Source organism: Lissotriton helveticus, chromosome 4_1 (genome assembly GCF_964261635.1).
Source record: "Lissotriton helveticus chromosome 4_1, aLisHel1.1, whole genome shotgun sequence".
Lineage (NCBI taxonomy): Eukaryota > Metazoa > Chordata > Amphibia > Caudata > Salamandridae > Lissotriton > Lissotriton helveticus.
The window spans coordinates 1,440,389,730-1,440,403,952 of record NC_136063.1 but is presented as its reverse complement, the minus strand read 5'-3'; the positions used below and the strand labels follow the sequence as shown (position 1 = coordinate 1,440,403,952).

General features: G+C 40.8%; 1 protein-coding gene across 1 annotated transcript in view; it reads right to left on the bottom strand.

The window, feature by feature from the left end:
• The window catches only part of LOC144829159 (leukocyte elastase inhibitor-like), a 415,450-nt gene that overhangs the window by 154,139 nt on the left and 247,088 nt on the right, over nt 1-14,223 (bottom strand). Inside the window, exon 8 of the mRNA XM_078688016.1 lies at nt 9,899-10,041. Within this exon, the coding sequence (XP_078544142.1) occupies nt 9,899-10,041 (143 nt within the window). The remainder of the gene's footprint in view (nt 1-9,898; nt 10,042-14,223) is intronic.

Below are 14,223 nucleotides of genomic sequence, written 5' to 3'. Positions count from 1 at the left end.
CTGTTATTGAAAATGAAGCTGCCACTGCTATGAATGAAGTGGAAAGAGCCATGGCACATGCTCAAGAGGATGCGGTTAACTTAGAAGAGTTGGAAAGACAACTCAACGTTGAGCAGAGGAAAATATATGACGAAGTTACCATGCAAATTGATCATGGATTAAGTCATGATAAGAAAGAGTGCTCATGTATGTCGTTGAAGCCTGTCCGACTGTACGTGAGTGGAGAAGCGGGAACTGGAAAAAGTTTCCTCATTAAAGCAATTTCATGCTATTTGCAGGAAAGGACAGAGTCATCGCTGTCTTGTGTTGTCACTGCTCCAACTGGACTGGCAGCACATAATATTAAAGGGATTACTTTACATCGTTTACTGATGCTGCCAGTGGAGCATGACAACAAATTACAATATCACAAGCTATCTGGAGATGCTTGTTTTGAAGTTTCAAGAATCTTGAGGAAAATGAAACTTCTTATCATTGACGAAGTAAGCATGGTTTCCAATGTCATGCTTGCCTTTGTGCATTTGAGAATGCAAGAAGTTCTCAAAACAGAGTATGATGTGTTATTTGGTGGCAAACACATCATTGTTTTCGGAGATCTTCTGCAGCTGACACCAGTGAAAGGGCAACCTGTGTTCAAAATGCTCACACATGAAGATACCAGGAAGTGCCTAGGCAGCATTGGCAACGTCAATATATGGTTAAACTTCAATTATGCTGAACTGCATGAAAATATGCGTCAGGCGAAGGATGAAGTTTACAAGACTATTCTACAAGATGTTAGAATTGGAAAAGTGACCGAGCATGGGAAAGAAGCTTTACATGCACGATTACTGTCAAATTTATATCCAGAACAAGATGTTGTGCCTGAGAATATTTTTCAGAAAATTAATGAGAAGAAATCTGGAATATGTTTGATGCCAACTCTTGCAGAATGTGCCAAATTTAACAACAAAATGTTGCATTTAGAAAAGCAAGAGATTGTGAAACTGGAAGCTATTGACAGAGTAGAGCATATGGGATCAACAATTATTTTGTCTGAGAATCTGAAAACAAAATTGGATTCATTAGAGAAGAGTATATCTAAAACTGCAGGTTTTGAAAAGACTCTGAATGTGTGCTTAAACTGCCGTATAATTTTAAGAAGGAATTTACATGTTGAAAGAGGTCTGGTAAATGGATCAATGGGTAATGTTGTTGATTTTGTGAAATACAGAAATAGAGATGGAATTGAATTTTTAAAAATTAAATTTGATGGCATTGAGGAAGTACAGCTAATTGGTCGTTGCTCTGCTAGATTTTTGCTTGTAAAAGACTTATATGTTCGCCGTAAGCAGTTTCCTGTTTGCTTGGCATATGCGGTGACAATCCATAAATCGCAAGGTTTAAGTGTAGACTGTGCATTGGTGAATATTGGCAGTTCTGTGTTCAAGGAGGGTATGGCATATGTGGCATTGTCACGAGTTAGAACTTTATCGGGATTGTACTTGATTGAGTGTGATGTCACAAACATTTGTGCGGATCTAGATTGTGTTAAGGAATACAATAGGTTAAGAAGAGAGTATGCGCCACATTTGCCTCAGTATCCTTTGTTTGAGAAACGTGTGGTAGGCCGGAAACGAAGAAATGTGACCAATACTGGGGAGGTTGTAGCAAAAAGACGAAAAGTCGATGAACCTAAAATTACAAGCAGAAACAAAAAGGATTCTGTTGAAGATGTTGTTGGTTTTCAATTTGAAAACAGTTCTGGTGTCAACTGCTATGCTAATGTAGTGGTTAATGTTTTTTTTTCTCTAGAAAATGTAAAAGAGATTGTGGTCAATTCTGATCAAAGATTTTGCAGTTTGTTAAATTCTGTGTTAGGGAAATGTAGCACTGATAGAAGAAACATAGAAAGTGTGTCTGAAATTCGAAATCTGTTAGACAGATGTTCAGGCCAAACACAATTCTCTCAAAATATTCAGCAAGATGGTCAGGAGTTTTTAATGTATATGCTTGATGTATTGCATGCTGAAGGTGTAGATGTAGATCAGCTGTTTGGGCTTTCTTATCAATGGCAGCATGACTGCGAGAACTGTATGGTATCAAGTACTACTAGTGTAGACTCAGAAAGATTTATATATTTAACTTTGCCAGACAGTAAATCAGTCTCCTTTAATAAGCTCGTAAAAGCAGCTGATCACAACATGGAGTGTAGCCAATGTAAATCTGAAATGATGTCCACATTATTTATACGAACATATGGCCAGTATGTCATTTTAATGTTCCAACGATGTAGGCCTGATGGAACAAAATTGACAACTTTAATTAAAAATGTTGTAGCTTCGCAGTTGTCAATATCAGGAAGGACTTTTGTAACTGCAGCAATTATATATCATGACGGCCCTTCAATAACAACAGGACATTACACAGCTTATTTAAAGTCTAGAAATGGCTGGTCATTCTGCAACGATTCTGTTTTAATTTTCAAAAACAAATTGCCGTATGACCTTAAAAACTCTTACCTGGTGTTTTTAAAACCAAAATTTTAGGGAAATAATCTCGGGATGTGCTCTGTGGAATTTCAAGAAGTTCTAATGGCTCCTACACAATTTGGCCTTGAGGATAAGTGTAGTTCAGAGACATAACTTCTAACCATAAGACTGGACGTCATGGAGAAATAAGTGCACTTTGAATGAATTCAGAAAAACTATTTCTTTTTATAAGCTAATTGAAGTAGCCAATCAAAACAGAGTAGAGGGAATGTAAGTCTGCAACGCTGTCTACTGTTTTACATTGCTTTGTGATTGAAAGTGATGTAGAGAATTAAATAATTGTAGTAGTCATAGAGTTAGTGTAAGTCTGCTTCATAGTAAGCAGTATCAGTGTCATAGGAAATGTAGAACATGACTGAGCAAGAAGGGGAAGATATTACTATTCCAGGATTGTGAAAATGATCTTCAACATTTTAATTCTGAAAGTTGCGGAAATGCCAAATGACGGGATTGGCTTACAAGAAATCCAAGAGTTATAAATGGGTCTGACAAGATTTGGCCTTGTGGAAACTTGTGGTAGAGAGCAAGAAGTCATTTATTGCATGTAACATGTTTTTAAAAACGATGGAGATTTTCTTTCAGAAAGTGGCGGGCTGAAAGTAATAACAGCACAAAAGAGTGTAAGCTGTTCATAGGACATCCTTTGACGTCATGGAAAGTAAGTTAACTTTAAGGAGTTCTGAATTCTGATTTCTTATGTTGTATGGGTTTTTTAAACACAATCATTTTGATTGTGTTTTTTTTTCCCCGCTGTTATATGATGAATACCTTCAAGTCACTGTTTTTAGTGAATTTTGATACATTCTGAGAACAGCAAAAATAAACCATTTAACATGTATAATTAATTCTGTACTGTTTGCATTTATGATGTATATGTAGAACTGTGTAGGAGGCATGGAGAAGGTGAGGCTTCTGTAAGTGTCAAAGTTGTTGCATGCAGTGCTGCACTTCTGCGTATTCTTTCATATGCTAGACTACATCTGCACAATGAGATACCTAAGCAAAGGAAACACAAGTGTTGTGATTGTGAAATGAGCAAAATAAATTGCACGTATTTCAATTACATCACCTGTGTTTCCTATCATTACGAATCACATTGTGCAGATCAAGTTTAGGTCTGTCCAGGGAAACATAGGAGGTTTGGACTTTGTTCAAGAGTGCAGTGGACATGACTCACTTCATTGGTAGACCTTCACATGTATTATGTCCTCTATTCTCTTCAACAACTCGAAATTTCATCTGCAACCCTGAGTAGGCCTCACCTCAAACAAACCTCTGGATAGGACACATCTTATTGGCATCCTGAAGCAATTATTTAAAATTTTAGTGTCTTGCGACACTTTTCTGAGACAACAGCAATGCAAAAGATGCACCATGTTTTAAGATAGGCCTCACTTCATCTGCATCAAGATACTGTTAGTTTAAAATGTATATCTTTAGGACTGTGTAGGGGGCCTGGAGAAGCAGAAGCTTCTGTAAGTGTCAAAGTTGTTGAAAAACTGTTTGTCCTTCAATCTTTTCCCTTGTCTTTTGTAATTTTTAAATACATGTTTTAATATTTTTGAAATGTTTGTTCTCTCTTTCACAGATTTAAAGTATAAAAACAAAAAGTGAGTAATTTAACGACAATTATAAGGTAAATGCTTTGTACTCTTTTCGTTACATTTCTATCACATTCACCTACTATTAGTTCCACTGCTTCATTTCTTTAACCCTCAGTTTCCTGCCTTTGCTACTTCCCTCATTCCTTTCTCTATTACCTACTTACTCAACTCCTTCCACTCTTTTTCTCAGTCCCTCTCTTCTCATAGTTCCTCACTCTTGTTCACTCACTCCGTCTCTATTACTCTTAGTGTCTTTGACTGATCACTCTATCACTACTTGTTCATAATGCTTTCTCTGTGTAGTTGAAGCACACTAAGGGGCATATTATGAACACAGCCAATAAAATTATTGCTCTTTTTATTGGCAGAAAACTGGTGCAAAAGTGGTTTTAGCGGCAGTTTTCTGCCGCAAAAGCAGCTTTAGCGACACATTTCTGCCAATAAAAGCTGCAAAACTTTTATTGCCTATGTTGATGATATGGCTCTATGTTACTTACATTTCTTTGCTGTTTCAATTAATCTTTTTCTGTTATTTTTAGTTTTCTATTTTTTCTCTCTGTTATTCCTCATGTTTTAATCTTATTTTGAACATTCACTCACATTCTCCAAGAAACTCTTCTTTGTTAATGTTATACTCTCTTTTTTTTTTCTTTCACTTCGTTATCTATTTTGTTTTTCACAATTATACCCTCTTCCGTCTTTTCTTCGGTAAATAGATCTATTAAACAGTATCTCTTCTTTACTCCCTATAGCTGTCTTTCTTTTAACATCACTCTCTGTTTACTTTCCTTATACTTACTCTTTTTTTTTTTTTTTAAGTTTTTTTGGTTAGCTCCCGGTCCGCGTACCGGGAAGCTAACCGGGGAGCGAACCAAAAGAAATAGAGCTTGCCAGAGTGCTAAACATTCTAGCAATTTTTTTTGAAAGGGAAGGTAGTTCTGAAAAGAACTTTTTTTTTTATATTTTTGTTGTTTTATATTTTTTTTTTATTTTTTGTTTTTTTTGTATTTTTTGAACGATTTTATATTTTTTTTGGTTTTTTTTGGGGGGGGGAAACAACAAAAAACAGGCATTGAAAAGTGCTCAACAGGAGCAAAAAAAAATTTACTGGGGGCGGTTAGGGCAATTATGGTGTTCATACGCCAGGTTGATTGCATTTATGCTCATATTGCCACACGCTAACAACGCACGACAGTGCATACAAGAGTGTATCATGTGGCCAAAATTTTCTTGTATATTTGGCACAGTTTCCCGTGCCTCTTCTGGTGTTAATGAAATTGGTATTCTTGGTCTGGCCACAGGAGTTGATCTTGGATTGTCCTGCAAATCCCTTATTTCCGCCCGGCTGTAATTGAGTGGATGCTTCCTTGTCATGTGCCTGTGCATTGTATGATTTCCGTAACTATATTTCTTGTCCGTCCCTCTGGATAATTGTTCTTTGCATATGAGGCAGGTGACATACCTCGCATTGACTTTTTTTTGGCCAGGAGGGATCGAATAAAACTGCCAGATGAAACTGGCTGTCTTTCTGGAAACCCAGGGCAACTCTTCTAAGAACTGTGGTTCTTCTCCCTCCTCTTCATCCATTTCTTCCTCTTCCTCCTCAGTGTTGGTCATGACCTGGGGAGGTGGTCCTCTCTTCCCATGAGGAGGTGGAGGTGGTGGTGGGGGTGCACCAGCTGAAGCTACCAATGAAGCCATTTCTCATATAGTAGTAAAGGTCTTCCTCTCACAATGATGAAAGTCAGAGTGAGGAAAGAAGGAGGGGTTTTCATCATTTGGGAAAAAAAAAATACTTCTCAACCAATGAAAAGTGTTATTTTTAGGTCAACTGACCTAGCCTTACATCATTATGAAACCAAAAGTGAAATGAACCAATGAAAAGTTTTATTAACAAGTCACATGACCTCTCACGCTCATGTTACGCGCTGCGGAACGCGCCCCGGTTAGCTTCCGGGTCGCTGCGCTTCGCGCCTCGGTCCGCGCCCTGGGACACTTCCGGGTGCGCTAACGCGGTACGTCACAAGACGCATTACGCGGCAACGCGATACGTCGCGCTTTCGCGACGCGCCGTGGATCGCTTCCGGGGAGCTGCGTTTCGCGCCTCGGTCCGCGCCCCGGGGCACTTCCGGGTGCGCTAACGCAGTACGTCATAAGACGCATTACGCGGCAACGCGATACCGTCACTATGTTGATATCTTACCGGTTCGCGGACCGGGTCGGGGCATCAATTTGAGCTAACGGAAAGCTTCCCGGTTCGCGGACCGGGAGCGAAACAAAAAAAATATTTAAAAAAAATTATTAATAAATATATAAAATATATTTTTGGATTTAAAGAAGAATACATTTTACAGCTATAGATATTAGCTTTTAAAAAACCAATGAAATTCACTGAAAAAACCATAGGTTATAGACCATATATAGTTAGGAATTAGCATTTACAAAACCTTGAAAATTCACTGAAAAAACCATAGGTTATACACCATATATAGTTAGGAATTAGCATTTAAAAAACCTTATTTTACTCACACAAAACCAATGAAATTCCATATATAGTTAGTTGTACTAACTATATATCGCGCACCCGCAATCCACTGCTGATCATGTCACATATTACATCATTCATGACATGGTCAGTGACATCACTGATGACATCACTGATGACATCTCAAATGACATCACTGATGACATCACTGATGACATCTCATTTGACATTACTGATCACATCACTGATGACATCATTCATGTGATAATACGATGAACCTCTTCAGACTCTAATATAACCTTAGATACACTTAGTGTAAACAGACACTCACAGACTGTCACTCATCCATGGAGTTACTTACACACCTAGTCAGTCATGCAAAGAATCAATCACACCTCCATTTCCTCAACTATACAGTTATACACACCTTACTTATTCAAACATATACTAACACATATTTACTCTCTTTTACAATCCCTGATACAAGTTCACAATCATCCATACAGCCACTCACACATTCACTGGCTCTTATGCACAGTTATTTATATATGCCAACTCTCACATGTACTGTGTTTTACATATGTACTTACTTTGACATGTAGCACTGAGATATCCATTCACTCACCAATGCACTCATGCACACAGTCAACCACCCATACAGCTGTTTCCACATGCACTTTTGAACCCATACATCTAGTGCATCAACTGCTCACACATCTATGCACAGAGTCATACACCTCCCAGCCACCCACACACACACTCAGTCTCCCATACAAATACTTGAGCAACCAATCAATAACCCATATACTTACTCATATAGCTACTGATCAACACATGCAGCAGTTTACAGAATAACAAACATAATGATGCACAAATTAAGACAGTTCAGTCACTAACCCATGCACTCAGTGAGACACATTTAACCACTCACTCATACAGTCAGTCATGCACCTACTAAATCCTTCATCCAGACACTTCTACATCCACTCATTCTTCAATATGTAAGACATATTTTAACTTTACAGAAATACACAGTCACTGGATGTTGTCATCAGTGATGTCATTTGAGATGTCATCAGTGATGTCATCAGTGATGTCATTTGAGATGTCATCAGTGATGTCATCAGTGATGTCACTGACCATGTCATGAATGATGTAATATGTGACATGATCAGCAGTGGATTGCGGGTGCGCGATATATAGTTAGTACAACTAACTATATATGGAATTTCATTGGTTTTGTGTGAGTAAAATAAGGTTTTTTAAATGCTAATTCCTAACTATATATGGTGTATAACCTATGGTTTTTTCAGTGAATTTTCAAGGTTTTGTAAATGCTAATTCCTAACTATATATGGTGTATAACCTATGGTTTTTTCAGTGAATTTTCAAGGTTTTGTAAATGCTAATTCCTAACTATATATGGTCTATAACCTATGGTTTTTTCAGTGAATATATATATATATATATATATATATATATATATATATATATATATATATATATATATATATATATATATATATATATATTTTTTTTTGGGGGGGGGATTTTCAAAAACCTTAATCGAGGTATTGAGGATGAGACAACAAAATTACAGTTTAGCACCATAACGAAATAATGTGCACTGCGATACAATTAAAAGATCAGAAATTACCACATGCATATACAGCTAATAAGAAAAGAAAAGCAATATCAATGAAAGAGATCGGGGAGACACCAAAACCAATGGGGAGAAAAGAGTCTTGCACAGCACAGTGGGGGACAAGTAGAGTCGGAGGAAGTTAGGGAGCAGAGGGGAGGAGACTCATTGACCTTCACCAGCAGCCGCCACGGGCAGAGTGCCTGCGGGGAGCGTGGGAGAGGTCGCCGGGTGCTGGGAAGTGTGACTCGGGAGATCAGTGGTCCCCAAATATCCAATGGACTGGATCTGGCAGGCATAAGGTCCCAGAATTCGGACAGAAGGGTCTGACAACGGGAAGCATCTTCTATCCAAAGGGCCACATTCAGCGCGGGCCGGCTGCCCCAGCACATGGAAACCCTGCGCCGCACAAATACTAACAACATAGCAATCAGTTTGCGGCAGGCATTTGGACAGAATTTGATGAAGCCTAAAAGGCAGAGCAGAGGGTCAGATTGGAAGGGAGCGGAGGTAATCTCAGAAATGACAGTGCATACCTCACGCCAGTAAGCGGAGACCTTGGGGAATAGCCAGGCGAGGTGGGAGAAGTCAGCCGCGGGCGTGGAGCAGCGCAGGCACCTGTCACTGGCAATGAGTCCCATCTTGTGTAATTGTACAGGGGTCCGAAAGAGCCTGTGTAGATACTTAAAATAGATAAGGCGCAGAGGATAGTTGGGGGAAAGGCGCTTGATCTGAGTGCAGCAATACAGCCAGTCGGTCTGGTAAATTTCGATACCGAGGTCCTCCTCCCACACCACGCGAGCCCCTGTTAGTAGAGATGGAAGAAGCCGCCAGGGTGGAAGCATACATTTTAGTGACCAATTTCTTGGGGGGGGGGGGAGTATGTGTAAAGGACATTTAGAGTAGCCATCAAAGGGAGAGGCTGGGGGAAAGAGGAGTGAAGCTTCTTACAAACCACCCGGAGCGGATAGTAAAGCAAAGTGTCCAGGGGGCCAGAGCCAGCAGCAGGTGTGTAGAATGTGTTCTCAGGGTAGAGATCAGACATGGTGGAGAGCCCTAGACGAGAGGCGTGTTTCGCCATCCCCGAAGATTGAAGAGGAGGAAAATCCGGGTGGTGAGCAATTGGCATCGCAGCCGCAGAGAGCATGTCCAAATCTGAAAATTTCCGGAGCCCCTCACAAGCCCAGCACAGGGTCTCGACCGTATAGACTTCAGCGCGCGGAAGCCTCGCTGGAGCAAACAAAGCAGTGGGGAGCAGCCACGGGGCGGGCAGGTCAGTCTCAACTGCAACGTGGGGCTGGAACGGAGTGGGGTGAAGCCAGAATTGGAGAAAGCTGGCTTGGACATCTGTGAATGTATTGAGCTCAGCCAAGATTTTATAAACACAGCTGCCACCCTAATAGTTAGCTCACCTTTTAGTATACCATCCTTCTGAGTTCATGACCACAGAGGTGAAAAATAGCAACCCCTATTGTTTACAACGCGGACATGTCTGTTGTTGGAGTCGGAGATAGGAACTGTACTGAAAATTAGCAGCACTGAGAATTACTGTATCCTCCAAGAGCAGACCACCACTCGGAGCACGATTACAGCATACATGTTCAATAAAGTGTGACATTTTCGATGCACCGCTTACCTTGTTAATTCTGAAAGGCATTTCCTGAGTATTATCTTTCTTGAACGGGTCTGCCCAGTTTCCTTTGAAGTAGATTGCATTCACCAGGACTAATCTGGTAAGTGAATCAATCGTTCCCTCGACTAAAAGGTTCCGGATTTTGCCTAATAGAAGGAAAGAAGACAACATTGATAAGAAACATAAATTTACCAGAAGACCTTCTTACAGATGTTTTTCACCTTTTGACATCTGAGGGCCTACACTGAATCACTACTTGAAGCTGGGGGCCCTAGCCAAAGCAATATCTACAATGCGAACCACAAAACAATACAAAAAATGCAGAAATAAGCTTACATCAAACAAGTACTTAAATTATTAAATAATTTAATTCACTAACAATTTTATAAACTCACAATTTTAATGGGAAAGTTAGAGTTTTTCAAAACTAGTTTTTGTTTGTGAAAGATGAAGCAATTGAAGCTACTAATCATCCATACTAGATTCCGATTGCTGTTCTTTTGCAGCTCTCAAAAAAAAAATCAAGCTAAGTATACCAACTTAATTTTTAGCCTCCTATTACAAAATCTTTCACATTTATTGAGTTTTGAAATTATCAATTTTACATTAAATACGTATTTTGTATATTGGCAGAGAGTCGTCAAAGGAGTGCAAAGAAAAAATGGAGGGTCCAAAAACATGTTTTTCCACCAATGCATTTTCCATAGACTTTGCACTCTAGAGTAGAGTGCAAATGGATAGTCTGATTTTAATGAAATTTGGCAGGAATATATTTTATGGTCTGCAGTTGAACCTTTTTGGCTGCAGAGGTAAGTAGGGTAACTTTTGAAAAAGTTATAAGCCATTAAGATATGGTGATAGCGCAGGCTAGTAAATTTCACAAAATACCGCAAAATTACCATGGTACATGCCAATGACAAGGTAGTATATTATTGGGTAATGGCTGACTTTACATAAGTAATAGGCAGCCTTATTGTTTTACCAACACTTTGACTGTGTTTTCTGTTAAGACCTTAGATGTAGGCAAACAGTATGTTTTATATTTTCCCATCCCTATTACCATACTAATAAAGTGGTAATAGGAAAGGATAATAAATCACAGATTTCTAGATTTTTTTTAAAAAAGTTATCAAGCACCACAGTACTACCTTGTAAACAGCGCAGAGCTAAAAAAATATCAAAACAAAATTTAATATGTAAAAAGATTACACTGTACTACACTGTATTTCACAAATACATCGTACTTTCATTTATTTTTTACATATTTTTTTTTAAACCGTACGGAGGACCGCAGTAATACCTCCAAATTACTGTAAAGCTTAAAGTGAAAATAAAAAAGTACATCTGTTGAAAAAATTTAAAATAGACTGAACTTCACTATATTTCACTAATATTGTGTACTATAGTGTATTTTTTTAATTTTGGGATGTTTTTTCTTGTGTTGTAACTACAGCTGTACATTCTAGGTACTAGTGCGGAACACTATTTTGTTTTTAAATACATAGAAAAATATAAATACATTTCCCTATCTATTACCACTTTAATAAAGTGGTAATAGGTACAGAAAACTATAAAACCTAATACTTTGGCTGTGTTCTAAGGCCCTAACCTAGAACACAGCCAAAGTGTGGTAAAAACAACATGACTGCCTTTTACTACACAATACTTTACCCCACTCTATGACACTTCATTCTACATCGCTCCCCTCTAAAACTTTCTATGCCCCTACACTCCGCCTTCCCTCTATGCCACATCACGCCACTGAACGACACGCCACTCCACTTTATGACACTTTACTCAACTCTACGTCACTCCACTGCGCTCCATTCCACGACACTACACTCTACAACACTTACACACCATCTTTAAATTATTATAACACATGCAACTCCATTTACTGTAGTGAACTCTGTAGCCACATTACATTACTATTAACTCACACCTTCTCAATGTACAACTTATACCCTTTCATATTACATCACTTATACCATCTGAAATCAGAACATTTATAACACTTATGACATTGCAATTCACATCATTTGAGAGAACACAGTGGATGGTAGAGTGGTAAGGTATTTTAATTTAAAGGTGGTGCGCAATAAAAAAAATGTAAAGTATAAATATAACTTGGTTGTATAATAAACGTATGGTTTCTATAGAAAATAAAAAAACAATTCCCAACTATAACTAAGCTTGAACCTTGTTTTTTTCATTATATATATATATATATATATATATATATATATATATATATATATATATATATATATATATATATATATATATATATATATATATATATATTTTAGGGGGGGGAACGAAGATTAAAGTGATGTTATAGTTGGCTATGGTAATAAGATTCAGGTTTGCCTTTAAAAAAATATATACATTTTTTCAGGACATTTTTTTTTTTTTTTTCACAACCAATTTTATTGAGCAAATGAGCATTAAGAATGTGGCACCTCCACAACCGAAGAACACCACGACAATATCAAAACAGCAATTACATAGGCAGCAAATGATGGAGCAGACACAAAAAATAGGCTCAGTATAGAAGCTCCCCAGCGACCCACCCTATCCCACAACTCCACCCCCCCAACCCCGGACACCCCCCAACCCCCCCCTACCACACGTGCATAGAAAGCAATAAAGAAAAGTAAGTAGGTGTAGCGCCACCAGGGCGACGCCGCTTCGGGCCAATAGTGTCACTGTGGTCAAATGTCCTCCTCTCGCTCCGCCGGGGGGTCCAGGGATAGACCACGGTAGTCAGCCCAACGCTTCCAAATTTTGTAGTGCTTGCGAGGGCAGCCCCGCGCTTCAAAGATCGGCCTCTCCAGACCCATGAAGTAATCCAGCCCAGCCTTCCATGCAGACAGGGGGGGGCCCTCACTGCTTTCCATGCCCGGTCCAGGTCCCGCTTAGCCACGACCAGCCCTAATAGCAACAAGTGGCGCTTATATATGTTACCCCCAACCCCTTCCATGATGTGCAGTAGGCCCAACCGGTGGGTACGAGGAAGGTCCCAGCCCAGCACCTCAGCCAGGCAACTCCACACACCCCTCCAGAATCCAGTCAGCCGGCCACACGTCCACACAGTATGCATTAGGGACCCAGGCACCGACCCACAGCGCAAGCATTCCGGGGATGCAATCAAACCAGCTTTCCACAGTCGTTCACGCGTATAGTAAGCTCGATGCAGGTATTTGAATTGAATGAGCCGGAGCCGGACAGCAATGGCGGTTCCACGTGGGGACTCCAGCGCCTCCCTCCAATCGTCTTCATCGAGGGGGCCCACGTCCACTTCCCATGCCTCCCGAAGAGAGTGCAGGGTGGAGGAGCAGTGGATAATAAGCGTCTGGTATATCCTGTAGACCTTTCTGTCTCCCAAGTCTCCCATAAACACTTTAGCCTCAACCGGGCTAAACTCTGGCAAGGAGTCGAGGCCGGCGATGCTCGGGGTGAGGGCATGTCGCAGCTGGAGGTAGCGGAAGAATTGGGACTGAGGCATTTGGAATTCCGTGCGGAGCTCCTCGAAGGACTTGAGGGTGGTGCCGGACATGACCTGACCCAGTTGCGTAACCCCTATGGCTTCCCAACCCTCAAAGCCGGTCAAGGCCGCCAGCTCCGGGAGCAGACCATTATGCCAAAGCGGCGTCTCAGCCGTCAACCTGCCCCACCATCCCATGCGGCGCAAGGATTGTCGCCACACAGCAAAGACCACCCTTGTGACCGAAGGTAACCCACGACGCAGGCGAGCCGAATATAGAATGGTGTGGAGCGTGCGATCACCCATGAGCGATCGTTCCAGGGCGTAGGCCGGGTCACCTCTATCGCCATACCACCACTCATTAAGAACAAGTAGCTGGGAAGCCTGGTAGTAGGAGAGGAGGTCCGAGGTGGCCAGGCCGCCACAGTATGTGGACAGAAAACACGTCCTCAATGCCACCCTGGCCGCACCCCCATCCCACAGGAAGCGACCCAACACTGAGTTAACCTGACGGAACCACTCCAGGCCGATGGGGTATGGGAAATTCTGGAGCTGGTATAGGAGACGCGGAAGCGCCACCATCTTGAAGATGGCCGATCTTCCAAAGATAGTGAGCGGCATCCTGGACCAAGTTTTGACATCAGCCTGTACCCGCTCCCACACCGGCAGGACTCCACGCGCCCAGGCCACGACCCGCGACTCCGATAGGAAAACGCCCAAATATTTCAGGCCATCCGTCACCATTCGCAACTCCGCAGCCCAGGGGTCAGCAATCACTCCGCCACCCAGCACCCACAGGGTCGATTTATTAAGGTTAAGACGAAGACCCGAGGCCTCGCCA